This window comes from Cucumis melo, chromosome 5, assembly GCF_025177605.1.
Source record: "Cucumis melo cultivar AY chromosome 5, USDA_Cmelo_AY_1.0, whole genome shotgun sequence".
Classification (NCBI taxonomy): Eukaryota; Viridiplantae; Streptophyta; class Magnoliopsida; order Cucurbitales; family Cucurbitaceae; genus Cucumis; species Cucumis melo.
Genome location: NC_066861.1, coordinates 9,909,818 through 9,924,674, shown reverse-complemented (window position 1 = coordinate 9,924,674; position 14,857 = coordinate 9,909,818). Strand labels below are relative to the sequence as shown.

General features: G+C 32.4%; 1 protein-coding gene across 2 annotated transcripts; it reads left to right on the top strand.

The window, feature by feature from the left end:
- The first annotated feature begins 3,807 nt into the window (after positions 1-3,807).
- Positions 3,808-5,678, top strand: LOC103496943 (transcription factor bHLH30-like). Of its 2 annotated transcripts, none has more exons than XM_008458993.3 (3): positions 3,808-4,116; positions 4,217-4,683; positions 4,831-5,678. In XM_008458993.3, the coding sequence occupies exons 2-3, from the start codon at positions 4,252-4,254 to the stop codon at positions 5,317-5,319; spliced, it is 921 nt and encodes a 306-aa protein (XP_008457215.1). In that variant the 5' UTR covers positions 3,808-4,116; positions 4,217-4,251; the 3' UTR covers positions 5,320-5,678. The 2 variants fall into 2 exon arrangements, with proteins under 2 accessions (XP_008457215.1, XP_008457214.1); XM_008458992.3 differs by having other exon boundaries at positions 4,214-4,683.
- Positions 5,679-14,857: the final 9,179 nt, after the last annotated feature.

Here is a 14,857-nt window from a genome sequence, read left to right as displayed (position 1 = left end):
AAAGAATCTTGAAAAAATCGTTCCAAAAGAATTAAAAAAAATCATTTAGCCAAATCTAAACAATCGTGTACCAAATTTTGAAAAAAAAAAATCGTTAAGATTTGGGGTAGCCAAATCATCTAAATGATCGTGTAATCAAATCTAAACAATCGTGTACCAAATTTTGAAAATAAGATCGTTTAGATTTGTCTACCACAAATCTAAATGATCGTGTAACTAAATCTAAACGACCAAATCTAAATGATCGTGTAAGTAAATTAAACAATATAATTGAAAAAAATAAATTGTTTAAATTTGGATATCCAAATATAAACTATCAAATCTAAACAATCGTATACCAAAAATAGTCAAATCTAAACGACCGTGGAAACGACCGTGTACCAAATATATTACGTGCGTTACCAAATATATTATGTGCGTCTTTTACGGGACATTTTTGGTATTTTTCATGGTGGGCCTGTGGGCTTTTTCCGTTTTTAAAATTGTTCTAAACAATGTAAATATTTTGCCCTTGTTTTATATCTTTGAAAAGACCCCTATATCAATTTATACTCTCCTTCCAATTTTATTTAATCTATCGTTTGTGAAACTTTTAATTTTTGTATATAAATTATACTCCTAAATTTTCATCAGCAAATTAATATTTAGATTCTTCATTACGATTATCTTTAAAAATTCTTTATGCACAATTCTCACACATGTATGTGTACACGTATAGACTTTTCCAATTATTAGTTTTGTAACATGGTTGCGTAGCTAGCTATATATATTGACAACTCTCAATATATATATCTACCTGATAATCTAAATAGGTTCATTTGGGATATTTTAGGGATTTAGTGTATGCAATCATATATATATATATATATATATATATATATTACATGATATTTTTTTAAAAAAAAATATATGTATTAATTGATGATTTTAATCGATTCAATTCTCCAAGTTTGAAGATATAAATCGATATTCTCACAAACTTATATTAATATCCCTAAATGATGAAACCATCAAATGAAGTTAATGAAAATACTTGAGATGTTTCATAAAACACACTTATTTTCGTGGAATCCTTCTACATTGTCTAATCATAATTTGATCAATAGAAATAAAATTGTTTCCTTATTTCTTTTATTAAATATGTCATTTTATTTTTAATGTGTATAATAAAAATAGAAGATAGAGGGGTAAATTTAGTAATGTTTGTTACTGCAGAAAACAAACAAAAAAAAAAGGTAAGAAAAATTAAGAGAAAACAATAAAAACCGAAAACACAATAATATACGAAGAAAACTTCCAACTTGGAAAAAGACTAAGTAATGAAAAAATTGTTATAATCACAAAGAATAATTTTCTTTCTTCCTGCACCAATTACAAAAAATATTCTCTCAAAACTTTTGACAATTCACACTTTTTTCACTCACTGACTAGAGGTAAAAGAAGAATGTAACTAGAATTAACACACTAAAACTTGAGGTGTTTCTAACTGAGACAATTGAAAATTAAAAATATTTCTTTTCTAAATATTTTTTACATTGAACCACTGCAATTTTAAATTTTTGCAAAAACAAATTCTAACAATGCTGGATTGAAAAATGAAAAATATATATACACGTGATGCAAAGAAAAAAGAAAAAAGAAAAAAGAAGTTTTGTTTTTTATTTTCTTATAAAAAAGGAAAAAACAGGTTGAATTACATCCAGAGTTGAGGGAGAGGGTAGTAAGAAGGATTTATTAAAGAAAAAAGAAAAAGGAAAAATGATTTGTGAACCCGAGGGAATTTAATAATGAGATTGAAGTTAAGGGTTAGGGGAGAGAGAGAGAGAGAGAGAGTGTGTTCCAAGACACAATGATTACATGGTCTTGGGGAAGCAGAAAGGGCGGGCGTGGAATTGGAAATGGCCAAGCCTATGTTAAAACGTGGTTCCCCTTTTTATTTTTATCACTCTTTTCCGCCTCTGGTCGGTTGACACTCTTTCATTTTTCTTTTCTTTTCTTTTCTTTTTTTTTTCTTCTTCTCTTTCTCTCTTTTAAACCAATTCCAACGCAACACACCAAATTATAACATCTTTAACAACCAAAATTACACAATTAACACCCCCTTCTATTCTTACAAACGTGGGGGGCTAATTAAGTGCTTAACAGCATTATTCTTTTTACTTCCTACTTATGTTAAAATATGATCTATCTTGGCCCCACCCTCAACTCATTTCACCTTATCAAACACCACAATTGCTTTTTCAACTCTGAAAAAACGAAATATATATATATATATATATATATATATATATATATATATATATATTGACCAGGTGACATATAACATTTTTCTTAAAAAAGTTAAGAAAAGTTTTAGAAGGATTTGAACCATAAATTTGTATCATCAAATTAATTTATTATCGATAAATTTAAAAATATTAAATTATTAATATACATTTTTGTATTTAGGGATATGATATATCAAAGATTCACCTAATGAAAAGTTAGTATTCAAACAATTACTAATAGAAACCATAAAGTATTAAATATCATAAATCTTTTTTTAATTTATTGATATGATTAATCAATGATAAATCTTGTAACACATGAACGTACCGACCAAATTGTGGATATAGGAAATTTCAAATATCATCGAGGGTACAACTTTTAATTCTATTGACATGGTATATCATTGTTGATCGGGTTAATAACAAATGAGCATGCAAGTAATCCAAGATTAAACAAAATAAAAGTTGTATATTATAATGTTTATATTTTATTGATACTATATATATCCATATTAAACCTAAAAGAAAGCAAACATGCAAAGAATCACATAATACTTAAAATAGTATATTGGCATTTTTTATGTATCATATCTATATTCATATACGAGAAACAAAAAAATAATAGCTAAGCGATAAAAAAATGGACACTTATTAGTAATAACCTAACTATTATTAGTGTCAGATCTATAAGATAGATCCATTAGTGATATACTTTTATTATTAATAGATTTATCATTGAAAGACTTCACTTAGTGAGAGAAGTTAAGATTTTGTCATCTTCAAGAAAGTTTTAGATTATGTTCGATTTGTCACTATTTAGTGTTATATTTGTCATATATACAATTTCTATTAAAAAAAATCACATTTTTACTTGAATATCAATTGAAAAAAGTTGGATGGAAGACTGAATTTCTAACTTCAAGCAAAAGAGTATTTGAAATAAGAAAGTTATTATTGTTTTTATCTAAATATTTTTAAGATCACAACTTAAATAACAGTTGAAGGGATCTATTAAAATCCTAGATACGTACTAACTTTAAAACATAAAAGAAAAAATTCAAAATTTGCATTCGAGTCTTACAACGAGTTTGAATTATCTGTAAAAAAATGTTTTTTTAAGAATACATTTTCTTTTAAAAAAATTTAAATAAGTTATAAAATTTAAGCACTTACATATTTGATTAGAGTTTTTATAAATATTTTTATATATAATTTTGTTTAAAAACCTATTTTCTCCAAATTTGGTTGAGAAATATTTTTTTTAAAATAGATTATTTTTCAATATTATATTTTAAAAATGTATTTTAAAAAGTTACCGCAAACACTTGGAAGAATCGATTTTTTTTTTTTTTTCAAATTTAAACACTTTGAAATGGAGATGCAAATACACCCTTATTTGATTTTTCTGGATTAAGTTAATGTATAATAATAATATGTAAGAGGAGGAGAAAGCAAAAGAGAGGATTTATATGTAACATAAGGAGAGTTTAATGTGGGACACATATTTAGAGGAGTTATTGGGTATAAACGAAGAGAAGTGGAAAAAAGAAAAGAATGGCGTAAGAGAAAAGGAAATAGGAGAGGGAAAGAGGTGGGTATATCGATCACATCATATATAGGTACCCACAATCCAACAAAGTCTATATACTTAGAGTGGTGAAAGGGTTGAGAAAAAAAGAAAAAGAAAAGGCAAAAGTAGAAATCAAAACACAAACACAAAACCAATATATCCTCCGATACCCTAAATCCAAATCCCCTCCAGGGACAACCAAAGCTCTCATTTAGCTAATTACCAATTTCAAGTAACTCTCAAAATCATATCTGCACAACTCCCATATAGCAAACACAGGTGTGTCCTTATTTATTTAATCTTCAATTATATTATATTATCATATACCCTTTTGGTTTTAGATTTTGGGTGATGTGTATTATTTGTGTTTTTGTAGCAGTAGTAGTGAGCACAATTTTAGGTGGATATTACATTATGAAGGAGGAAGGAGATTGTTTTGAAGACCAGATTGTAATGCAACAAAACGGCAACGTTTTTGTAGCCGGAGGAGGAGGGTCGGATTTTTCTGAGGTTTCTCCCTTGATGTTTCCCAGCCATCAAGTCCCTGGGTTCAACCCCTTTTTATTTAATCCGACGACACTGGATCAGCACGACCCGTTTAATCCGTCGCCGCCGCAGCTGCCCAGCTTCTTCAACAGAAGAAATAATAATATTTCATTCCCCTACTACGATAATAATAATGTTGGTTGTGCCCCATTTGAGCTGACCAAGATGACCGCTCAAGAAATAATGGACGCCAAAGCACTTGCAGCCTCTAAAAGCCATAGTGAAGCTGAGAGAAGAAGAAGAGAGAGAATCAATAATCATCTTGCTAAGTTACGAAGCTTACTCCCAAACACCACTAAAGTACGTTTTTTTTTTTTTAATAATTAAATTAAATAATACTATACTATGCTGCTAGTACCCAAATAAATCTAAATATCTCATTTCTCATCTAGGTTTGACAGAACAATTACACCCAAATAACATTTTACATTATATTTGTTTTTGCAGACCGACAAGGCATCATTGCTAGCAGAAGTAATCCAACACGTGAAAGAGCTTAAACGACAGACGATGTTGATAGCCGATGCAAGTCTGCTGCCGACCGAAGTCGACGAGCTATCAGTGGACGTTGATGCCTCGGACGAGGACGGGAAGTTTGTAATCAAAGCCTCGTTTTGTTGCGAGGACAGGTCTGATCTTTTGCCACAAATCACCAAAACCCTAAAATCCCTCCACTTGAGAACTTTAAAAGCGGAGATCACAACATTCGGGGGTCGCGTAAGAAACGTATTATTCATCACGGCCGACAACGACTCCTCCAACGACCAGCAACAAGATCATAATCCTCAACACCAATACAGCATCAGTTCCATTCAGGAAGCCCTAAAGGGAATGATGGAGAAGGTTTGTCGCGAAGAGCAGTCGTCAGGCAGCATCAAAAGACAAAGGACCAACAATCACAACAACATTAATATCATCCAAAACAGGTCTCTCTAGCTAATTCCAAATTATATGACATGTTTATATATCATGTTAATTAATTAAAAAATAATATTATCATGTTTGTTTTTGGTGTGGCTTAGCTTATTATTATGTGTACTAGAGAGCGGTGATGATCAGGGGGATGTTTTTTCATGGGGGAGATTATAAAACTAATATGAACACCCAACATAGAATTTTTTTTTTCAAGTTTTGAAGTGATGTATGTATTATTATTGGTTACACAAAGATGATAATTTGGATTTCAGTTTGCAGAATGTGGTATTTGGGTTTGTTTTTTAGCCAAGTAGATGGCTGGCAGAGAACTGGTGCAGTGTATATTACTTACATTTTTCCCTTCAGATATTTTTTGGTCATATTCTGATCTTCCACTATAATTGCTTGCGATAACACATTAATTAGCGTTTTTATCTTCCTTATTTTACGTATGCTATGGGAGAATACTAGACTTAGTGGAAGAAGAAGGGCTAGTTTCATGTTTCTGGGTTAACCTACAAGTTTATTCTTTCAACTTTCAAATTTATTTTAAACACTAACTTAATAGTTGAAATTCTTGAATCTATCATTTGATGCTCTCTACAAGCTAGTACAACACTTCGCTAAGTTGTATTTGTATTCATCCTATTTACGTTATTTACGATATTTATTCTAAGGTTTAGATAAGTGTGCTGTAAACAAATTTTTGTCTAGCCATTTTCTATTGCGTACATTTTTTTTATTATCTTTATTTGTTTACATGTTGTTTTCATAAGATTAACTGTTATATAGTAAATTACTTATACTTGAAAAACGATTCGATAATTTTTTTTTATAAAAATCAATTGATTAATTTTAAAATTGAGTTTGATCTGTAATAGAACTGTAGGCCTAATTAAACAGCTTACACGGATAAATATGAGATGCGGAATTGCATAATATTCACTTAATGAATACAAAATGCACCTCTCAAATATATGTAGATGAGAGGGATAACAGATTCATAAGAAATAACAAACTATCTATTACAACTAACCAACCAATACATGTAACACTCTCCCGCGAATTGGAGTATGAATACTAATAACTCTCAACTTGGCCAAGGCATGACATAAAGTGCAAAGGATGGCAACATCTTGGGTCAAAGATGACTAGCTTAAAACTTGATCGAACAAGAAAATGTTCAATAACTCATTAGATTTTATCGTGAATAAAGTGGAAACGAATTTCCATAGAGGATTGAAAGCAATTGAGATGGCAATTTGATTGTCATTATGGTAAAGCATGACAAGGAGCAAAAAAGAATAATATAAAAATCTTTCAGAAGTTGGTGAATCCATATAATTTCACTTGTGCCATCGCGAAGTTAACATTAACAAAAGTACGTCAGCATGATCATTGGAAGGACAAGATTCATAGAGAAATGGGGGATGGTCGGTTGTGTTTTGTGTGGTTAGACCCTTGGGTGCCCGGTGGTTCGATTATAGAGCAGTATGGGAAGCGTGTGATTTATAATGCTGAGAGTAGGCAAGATGCTAGACTTCCGAAGTTCTTGATGAATGAAGGTGAGTGGAGATGGCCAATTGTTTCTTGGGAGTTGTTGGAGTTACGGGAGATGATTCAGGGTGTTGGACCTTGTATGAGTATTGGGGGATCGTTGGGTTTGGGTTCCAGACAATTAGGGTAGGTTTTCTGTTTTGAGTCCTTGGGAGGCTCTTCGCCTTAGAAGCCTTCGGGTTCCTTGGTCTGGTCTGTTGTGGACTGTGGGGAGAATATTCCTAGGCATTTCTTTTGTGCCTGACTTGCTATTAATTAAGGATCGCTGGGGGATGAGGGATAGGTTGAATAGGCATGATTCGTCTGTTCCTTCGAATTGCATTTTATGCGGCCGGCGGCTTGAGTCTCATGATCGCTTGTTCTTTACATACCCTTATGGGGTGACGTTGGGAGTAAAGTTTCAATAAGGTCATCATTGTGTCATCATTGTGTCCTCTCACAAAAGGTGGCAGGGTGATATTTTGAGTTATCTTGGGTTTTTGGTTTGGGTATTGTGAGAGGGATTTCGAAATAGGGGTTATTTTGAAGAAAAAGATACAGAGAATCATGGAATAGTACCAAAGATATTCAAAGAAAATACATGCAATTGATTGGGTTCAAGAAACCATAATTTTGAATCCTTCAAAGATTTCTTTACCCAATCTCACTAAAGATATTAATGCAAAAATTAAGAATGTAATTATATAGAGTAAGAGAGGGGTCAAACCCAAAAGATTTCATAAAAAGAGTTAACGACTCAAGATACAAGAATTCAAGAATCAAAGAGTTATGTAACGAGGGAGGTTTAGATGGTAACAACTATAAGAATCTAAAACAAAGCAATAAAGCACTACAACAAGTCGAGGTATTCTCGACGCATATTTAAAACATCTGAGTAGGCTTGAAATATGTCAGGAACTGATTTCTAAACACAGAAAGTGACGTTGGGAGAATTACGTTGGAAGACCCATTCCCGACGTTCTACCAACACCATGTCAGGAGTAGATGTCTCCCGACGTCACTATTGCCGACGTTGTCAAGACGTTGAAAAACGACATTCCCTGACATCATCCCGATGCAACGTTTGAAACTGTTTTCTCGATCCTATTCTAAGTGCGTTCGAAAAGGTTTCCAATTGCCGACACATATGCTGCGTCGGGAAAGATTTTAAATATATATATATATTTTAATTTCTTTCAAATTGTTTTTTATTCAACCGTATTATTCTTTTTCAATTCTAATTCTATTTAAATTGAATCAAATTATAGAAAATAAGCAATAAATTAGTAAATAATTATATAAAATACCAAATAAAAAAATTATATGTTTACGAATGTTCCAAAAAGTACATAATATAGTAAATATAAAAAAAAACATAGAAATAAAAAAACTACGTATGTCTCCTAACAAGCCGCGTACACCATTTTACGCCAACTGCAAATATACAATGATACAAAAGTAAGTTTATTTAGATATGGATATCACTGAATAATGTAATGTAAAAAACTAAATAATGAAAGGATATATACGTACCGCAAGGGTTCATGGTCGCCTCTATGTCTGACTCATTTTTTCTATAAGCTTTTGTATTTGTTCTAATTGTGAAATCAGCATCTCCGATGACTTTCTTTGTTCTTCAATTGCTTGTTTAGCTTCATCAAGCTCGACTTATTGCTGCTCAATCATGACTTGTTGTAATTCGTACTCCTTAGCTTGCAAAAACGTGGTCAAAGAACTGTTAGCACTGGTCGTCTTGCGAGATTTGGGCTTTGGGTCCCTAACCAAGATCTTTTGAGTAGCTCGATCGTCTACCTAAAACGGTCTCGCATATCTCCTCCCCAGAGAGCTAGTGGCTGAGAACCCTCTAAGGTAGGCTAGAACTGGAGTTCCAGCATTTGATTTTGCAACAAATTTCATAATTAAGTTAGTAAGACACAAATAAAAGTACATAATAAGACAGATGTATTGCTTGAACTTACATGCACGCATCCTCAGTGGCCTGCAAAACGAACGTGTCATCTCGAATGTGTGTTTTCTTGAATAACTCGACATGGTCGACTGGTTGACTTCATTGTTTAGTGAGCTCATGCTGTTGTTGTAGAAACAACTTGGATTCGCTGCTATGATTGTAAGGCTGCTTTTGTCGAGTAGCCTTATTCGTCTGTGATTGCTCCTACATGAAAATAATTGTTTATTTCTTATACATATAAAAAGTTGAATAAAATAACCATTACAATATATAAGTCTCATCTGAAATGCACGACTCATGTAGTGATCGTAGAGAAAGTGTCAATCTTCCACATGTCGCACCAATATGTGTGGTGGGTTGGCACGTGTTTGTTCAGGGTCGTTGTACTTTATGAAATGTCTATGACAGTGTCTCTAAACTCCTTGAAAGAAGTGAGCATTTGATGCTCAACAAATCTACTCATTGCTTGATTACTTAAAAGCACAAAAACTGAATTTTGTCTGTTCAGTATTAAGCACGAAAAAGCACTACATATTACAAAACACCACACATTAGCTTGGTTACTTAAGTATGTTTCAAATGAAAACTGAATTGTGTATTGCACCTGCATGTAGGTCGCCCTTGACGACCTCGATGCATTCTCTCTCAACATCAGCCCACCTAAGACAGTGAACTAGAAATGCCTTACACACACGCCAATGGCCTGACTGAATCGTACAACATGTGGAGATATTGGTTTCTCCGCTCCAAGGGCTATGGATGTGGGAATCCTACCATTGGCGTGGGCGTACCTCTCCAACATCAAGAGTCGAGACTGCTGACGTCTACTAGAAGTCAGAGGGGTTGAGTAGTTTCTGCCGAATAAAATAAAAAATCATATGAGAAACAAGTTAAAATAATTATGAGTTAAAGTACCGAGAGACTCACCTGAATTGTCACCCACTGAGGATGACCCTCCCACAATGTTTAAATCCTCACCGAACATCTAATTTGTCTTCTTGAAACTGCTCGAGAACGATGACATAGTATCTGTGGACATAGAGAACCAAGCTTCAATAAACAAATACAAATACCTACTCATATTAGAAATATAAACTACTCAAATATGTGGATACGTGGTTCGTCACTATCATTAGTCGTCGCTTGATCCGCTTTGATGTGACAATTGTTTATCGCCATCGTCTATGAAGTCTTCGACGACATGACACATAATCAATCTTTCAATGATAGTAGGATCAATGTTAGGCATGCACAGAGTGCCATCTTCAATATGTTCATCCACTTGATGGCCGACAACGATTTTGAGTACATTCAATTGCTCATTCTCAACATCGTCCACTCGGGTTCATCCCATATACACTTATTCTAGACCACTTGGACAACTTTCCAATTAGTACCATTTTTTAGGTCATCTAGGTAAAATACTTTATGTGTTTACATCGTAAAATATGACCGGTTCCCCAATAAACAAAAAATGAGACATGTTGATTACTTTGTACCCTAATTCCACATGTGTCCTTTGGCTTTTGTTGCTATCGATGTCATACCACTGATACATAAATGGCCAAACACTTCTTCTCATCGAATATTGGATGTGCAACACTTCATTCAAAACACCGTAAAAATTGTTGTTGCCACTTCCACTGGCACTGCTTTCACCGATTACTATGACTTCAATGTTTTTTGTAGTTCATCGAGAATCACATTCTGCCATGTGAAATCTCATCCCACTGACAATACATCCATTATAACATCGAATGTCAAGTGATGGTCCCATCGCAAGTGAGAAGAAATCGTGAGACAGATTTTCTGTCTCACGTAATTCTATAACCTAAAATCCATTTGACAATGATTATATACATTCACGTTCAAATAGGTTAGCGCGTATATACTAGTTATCAAATGCGTAAACACCATATACCTAATTTTGAAACCATTCAGGACAACCTTGTATCAAGCCTCACCACATGTAGGACAATGTTGCAAATCGTCAACCTTTCAATACATACATAGTCGTACTTGCACACGTGAATAATAATCTTGTATCCGAAGCCCACGTCACGCAGTTTTCATTTGGCTTCATAAAATGAACCAGGGATAGTATTACAACACATTGGAAATGCTGCTCTTAACAATTGTAACAGCATGTCGAAGGACTTGTTGCTCCAATCGTTGAGAACCTTGACGTGCATCAACTTAACCAAAAAATTCAAGGAGGAAAGTTCTGAACAACTGGGGTACAGCTCACTACGTGTTTCATTCAATAAGTCCTAAAATATGTTTTTTGCATCTTGTTCTATATCTACCCCAATATTGCACGACATTTCATTCTCTAAACGACCTTCCTCTATTTTCTCTTCCTATTCAATCAGAGCTTGTAAATCATTTAGCATACCAACCATTTCATCTTCTTCATGAAAGTAGCTACTACTAGTTCATTCATCAAAAGGGTTACTACTGGTTCCTTTATCAAAGTTTTCTGTACCTCTATGCAAGCTAATTGGCTCTCCATGATACCCCCATTCTGTGTAGTAGAGGGATATTTCAATAGTAAGTAGATGTCATTCCACACCTTCAAATGAGTTCACTAGAAGAAATCTGACCTTTAATGTCGGTTTAATGTCACTTGAAAACCGACATCTTTGCGAGCGTTATTAAAGGCCTTTAATGTCGGTTTAAAAACGACATTAAAGGTCTTTAATGTTAGCTATCAACCGACATCTTTGATAGTGTTATTGAAGCCCTTTAATGTTGGTTGAACTCTGATGTTGGCTTAAAACCGACATTAAAGCGTAGTTTTTGGGTTCATTTTTACAAATTTATTTTTATTTAATTGTTACATTATTGTCCATTTTTTATAAATCGACATTGGGTCCATGTAGATAAATACTTTTTTCACGCCAACAAATCAATGAAATTCATATTATTTTAGAAACTATAATATTTGTCTTTTACATTTGAATACACAAAATAAAATCTTAATATTGTGTTTATATATACATTCTACAACAATACATGAAAAAAGATCCTAATACAAGAATTAAATAATTAGAAATCCTAAACGCCTTCTCAGTCTTCAATTTTCAATGGTCGCCTTGCCATCTGCACACTCGCTTAGCTTTTCAACCCGATATGACTTCAATTATCTACAAACAATATCCAAATAAACCATTTATTTAGAATAGCAAAGCTGTTTGAAGCACTAAAATTGCAAAGAAGGATAAAAAGTTCTCAAGATTTTATATTCACACCCCAATCCACAAAAATCTCTTCAGTCTACCCCATCCATCAGGCTTTCCTAAATCTCTTCAGTCTAATATTAGAAATATTCCATAGATGCAATCATATACAATCCTTTTCCTAAATTAAAAAAAAAAAACATTTTATGTGGCAACCTATGAATTCTTGTAATTGATTAGCTCATAATATTGCCAGCCAAATGAATAATCAACATTTTTTGCATAACATTATGAAAACCAATAATAAGCAACATCAACACAATAAGTTGAAAAGTAAAGCAATCATATTTGTATACCTTGGGTGTGGAGAACCCTTCATTGGCTTTTGGCCATATTTCCTCCGTGAATCATCATCATATCTGCTAGCTTGTTACTAATCGCGGCCACCTTAATCGACCGCTTCACTCTATTCTTCACTCTAGTGTTATTAAAGGCCTTCCCCTTTCCTACCATTGCATTTCTTAACAAAAGTATCGACACAATATACACAATCAACAACCAATAATCCATTTGAAGCATTATTTAATCTTTAGAATTACCGAAACAAATATGCATTCCACACCAAACACTTTTTAAGGAATTGTTCTCATTTACAAAAGAATTACATAAACAAATATGTATTTATTTATTTATTTATTTTGTCAAAGAATAAACTGACCCATAGAAGTATCTCTTTCCTTTAGCAAAGAATTACTCATACATTCAACAAACAATTCACTACTACAAAAATTGGATTACTTGACGTTAATACAGTGTCAAGTAAACCTTTACTTGACGTTTTTAAAAGCGTCAAGTAATCGACTGTCAAGTATAGTCAGATTACTTGACACTAAAAAACCATCAAGTATACCTTTACTTGACACTAATAAAGTGTCGAGTATACGTTTACTTGACACTGTATTAACGTCAAGTAATCTACCGTCAAGATCGCATACTTGACACTATTTACACGTCAAGTAAAATTGTATAGTTGACACTAAAAAACCGTCAAGTAAAATCTTATATTTGATTCAAGTAAGATCACATACTTGACACTATTTACATGTCAAGTAAAATTGTATAGTTGACACTAAAAAACTGTCATGTATTTAACATTATGTATATTGTTTATTAATATCTTAAATATACTAATTTTCTATTTTCTGTTTCCTGCATTAGGTACATTCATTTCCAACTAGTAGTTACACAACAAAAAAATGACAAATAAACCAGTAAACCAACAATAATTTCATTCTTCTCAACAATGTCATCAATAATTACAGAATTCCAATCCAAATATAACCAACATGTACAAAATATTTACGCAAAAAAGGTTATGGGCATTCTCATATTTTAACCATTTACAAAATTAAGATCATATCTAGGTGTCTATCATATGTACCGAGCTAAAAGTTCAGCCCACTCCACTCGTACTTCATCCGATTCAAGCTGTGAGTATGAGTTTCTCGTATCAATCTGTAGAACATAAAAAGTCAAGTAGACATTTTGTTAAAAAGAAAGTCACATATTGACTTAGAATTATATCCTTCAAATAGAAACAAAATGTAAAATCTCTATGAAGTATTGGAAGCTTACAAACATACTTTAAGAATTAGTAGATGGTTGCTCACATAGCTATCAAAAGAATAAGAGAGAACACATGACATGTCATAGTAACTTAGATGCCTTTTTTAGGGGGAAAAAAAGACTTTGTTTTAAACAAAATCAATATAACTCAATTGGAGAAACCAAAGATGACTGAAATAAATCATAAGGCACAATTTCTTTTCCCTTATCATGTTTATACACGTGCACATAGCCTGAAACAAAATGGAAAAAAATTCACATGTATCCCATATTGCAAGCTTCAACTTCTTGCCCCCAACTGTAACATGCTTGATCTTGAAATCGACACCTAAAAATTATGTAGAGAATAAGTATCAATCTATTTCAAAACTCTTCAGAACCAATTTTGTAAGATTCGTTTTTAAACTTTTTTTTGAAACAAACTTTTAATCTAGGGTTTTACTGAAGTTCTACCATCGTCAATTATTATTAATTGAGTTGATGTGACATTAATTTATGACTTTGTTTTAGTTATTGTTAATAATTAATTTATGTCAATTATTATTATTGTTATATATATTGACACAAAATATATATATATATATATATATATATATATATATATATATATATATATATATATATATATATATATATATATATATATATATATATATATATATATATATATATATATATATATATAAAAGAAGAAAGACTGGGATTTCGTGGAAGAACTGGCGCAATCTTAAGTAGAAGTTTTGCCATTTCAAAGTCCTTTTACCCCTTATTTGGCAGAATAAGTGAAAGGTCATGACCTAAGCATCAAAATAGATTTTTTTTGTTTGTTTTCCAAGGAGACACAAAGAGTAGTTATGGTATGATTAAAAACCCAGAATTATGAACAATGATGGTAGAATTAATGCATATACAATATGAACAATGGACATAAACTACGATTTCACATTTAGAAAATTTCAAGTCTATAGCAAGTGGTGGGGAGAGGGGAAAGCAGGAAAATACATCATTGTTCAAGTGAAATTTCGAAGAAAACCATGAACATTGATATCTTCAAGTGTTAAGATAAGGCTAATCTGGACATAAACATCTTAAAGTGCAACAAAAATGCACTCTTACACAATACCAGGATCACCACCGAACCAAGTAGTGAAAGATTAGAGAAGCTTAGAGATCATCCCTTTGCAGATTTATATATAGTTTGTTTATGCTATAACTATCATGCAATTATGATACAATTCAATATAAACCA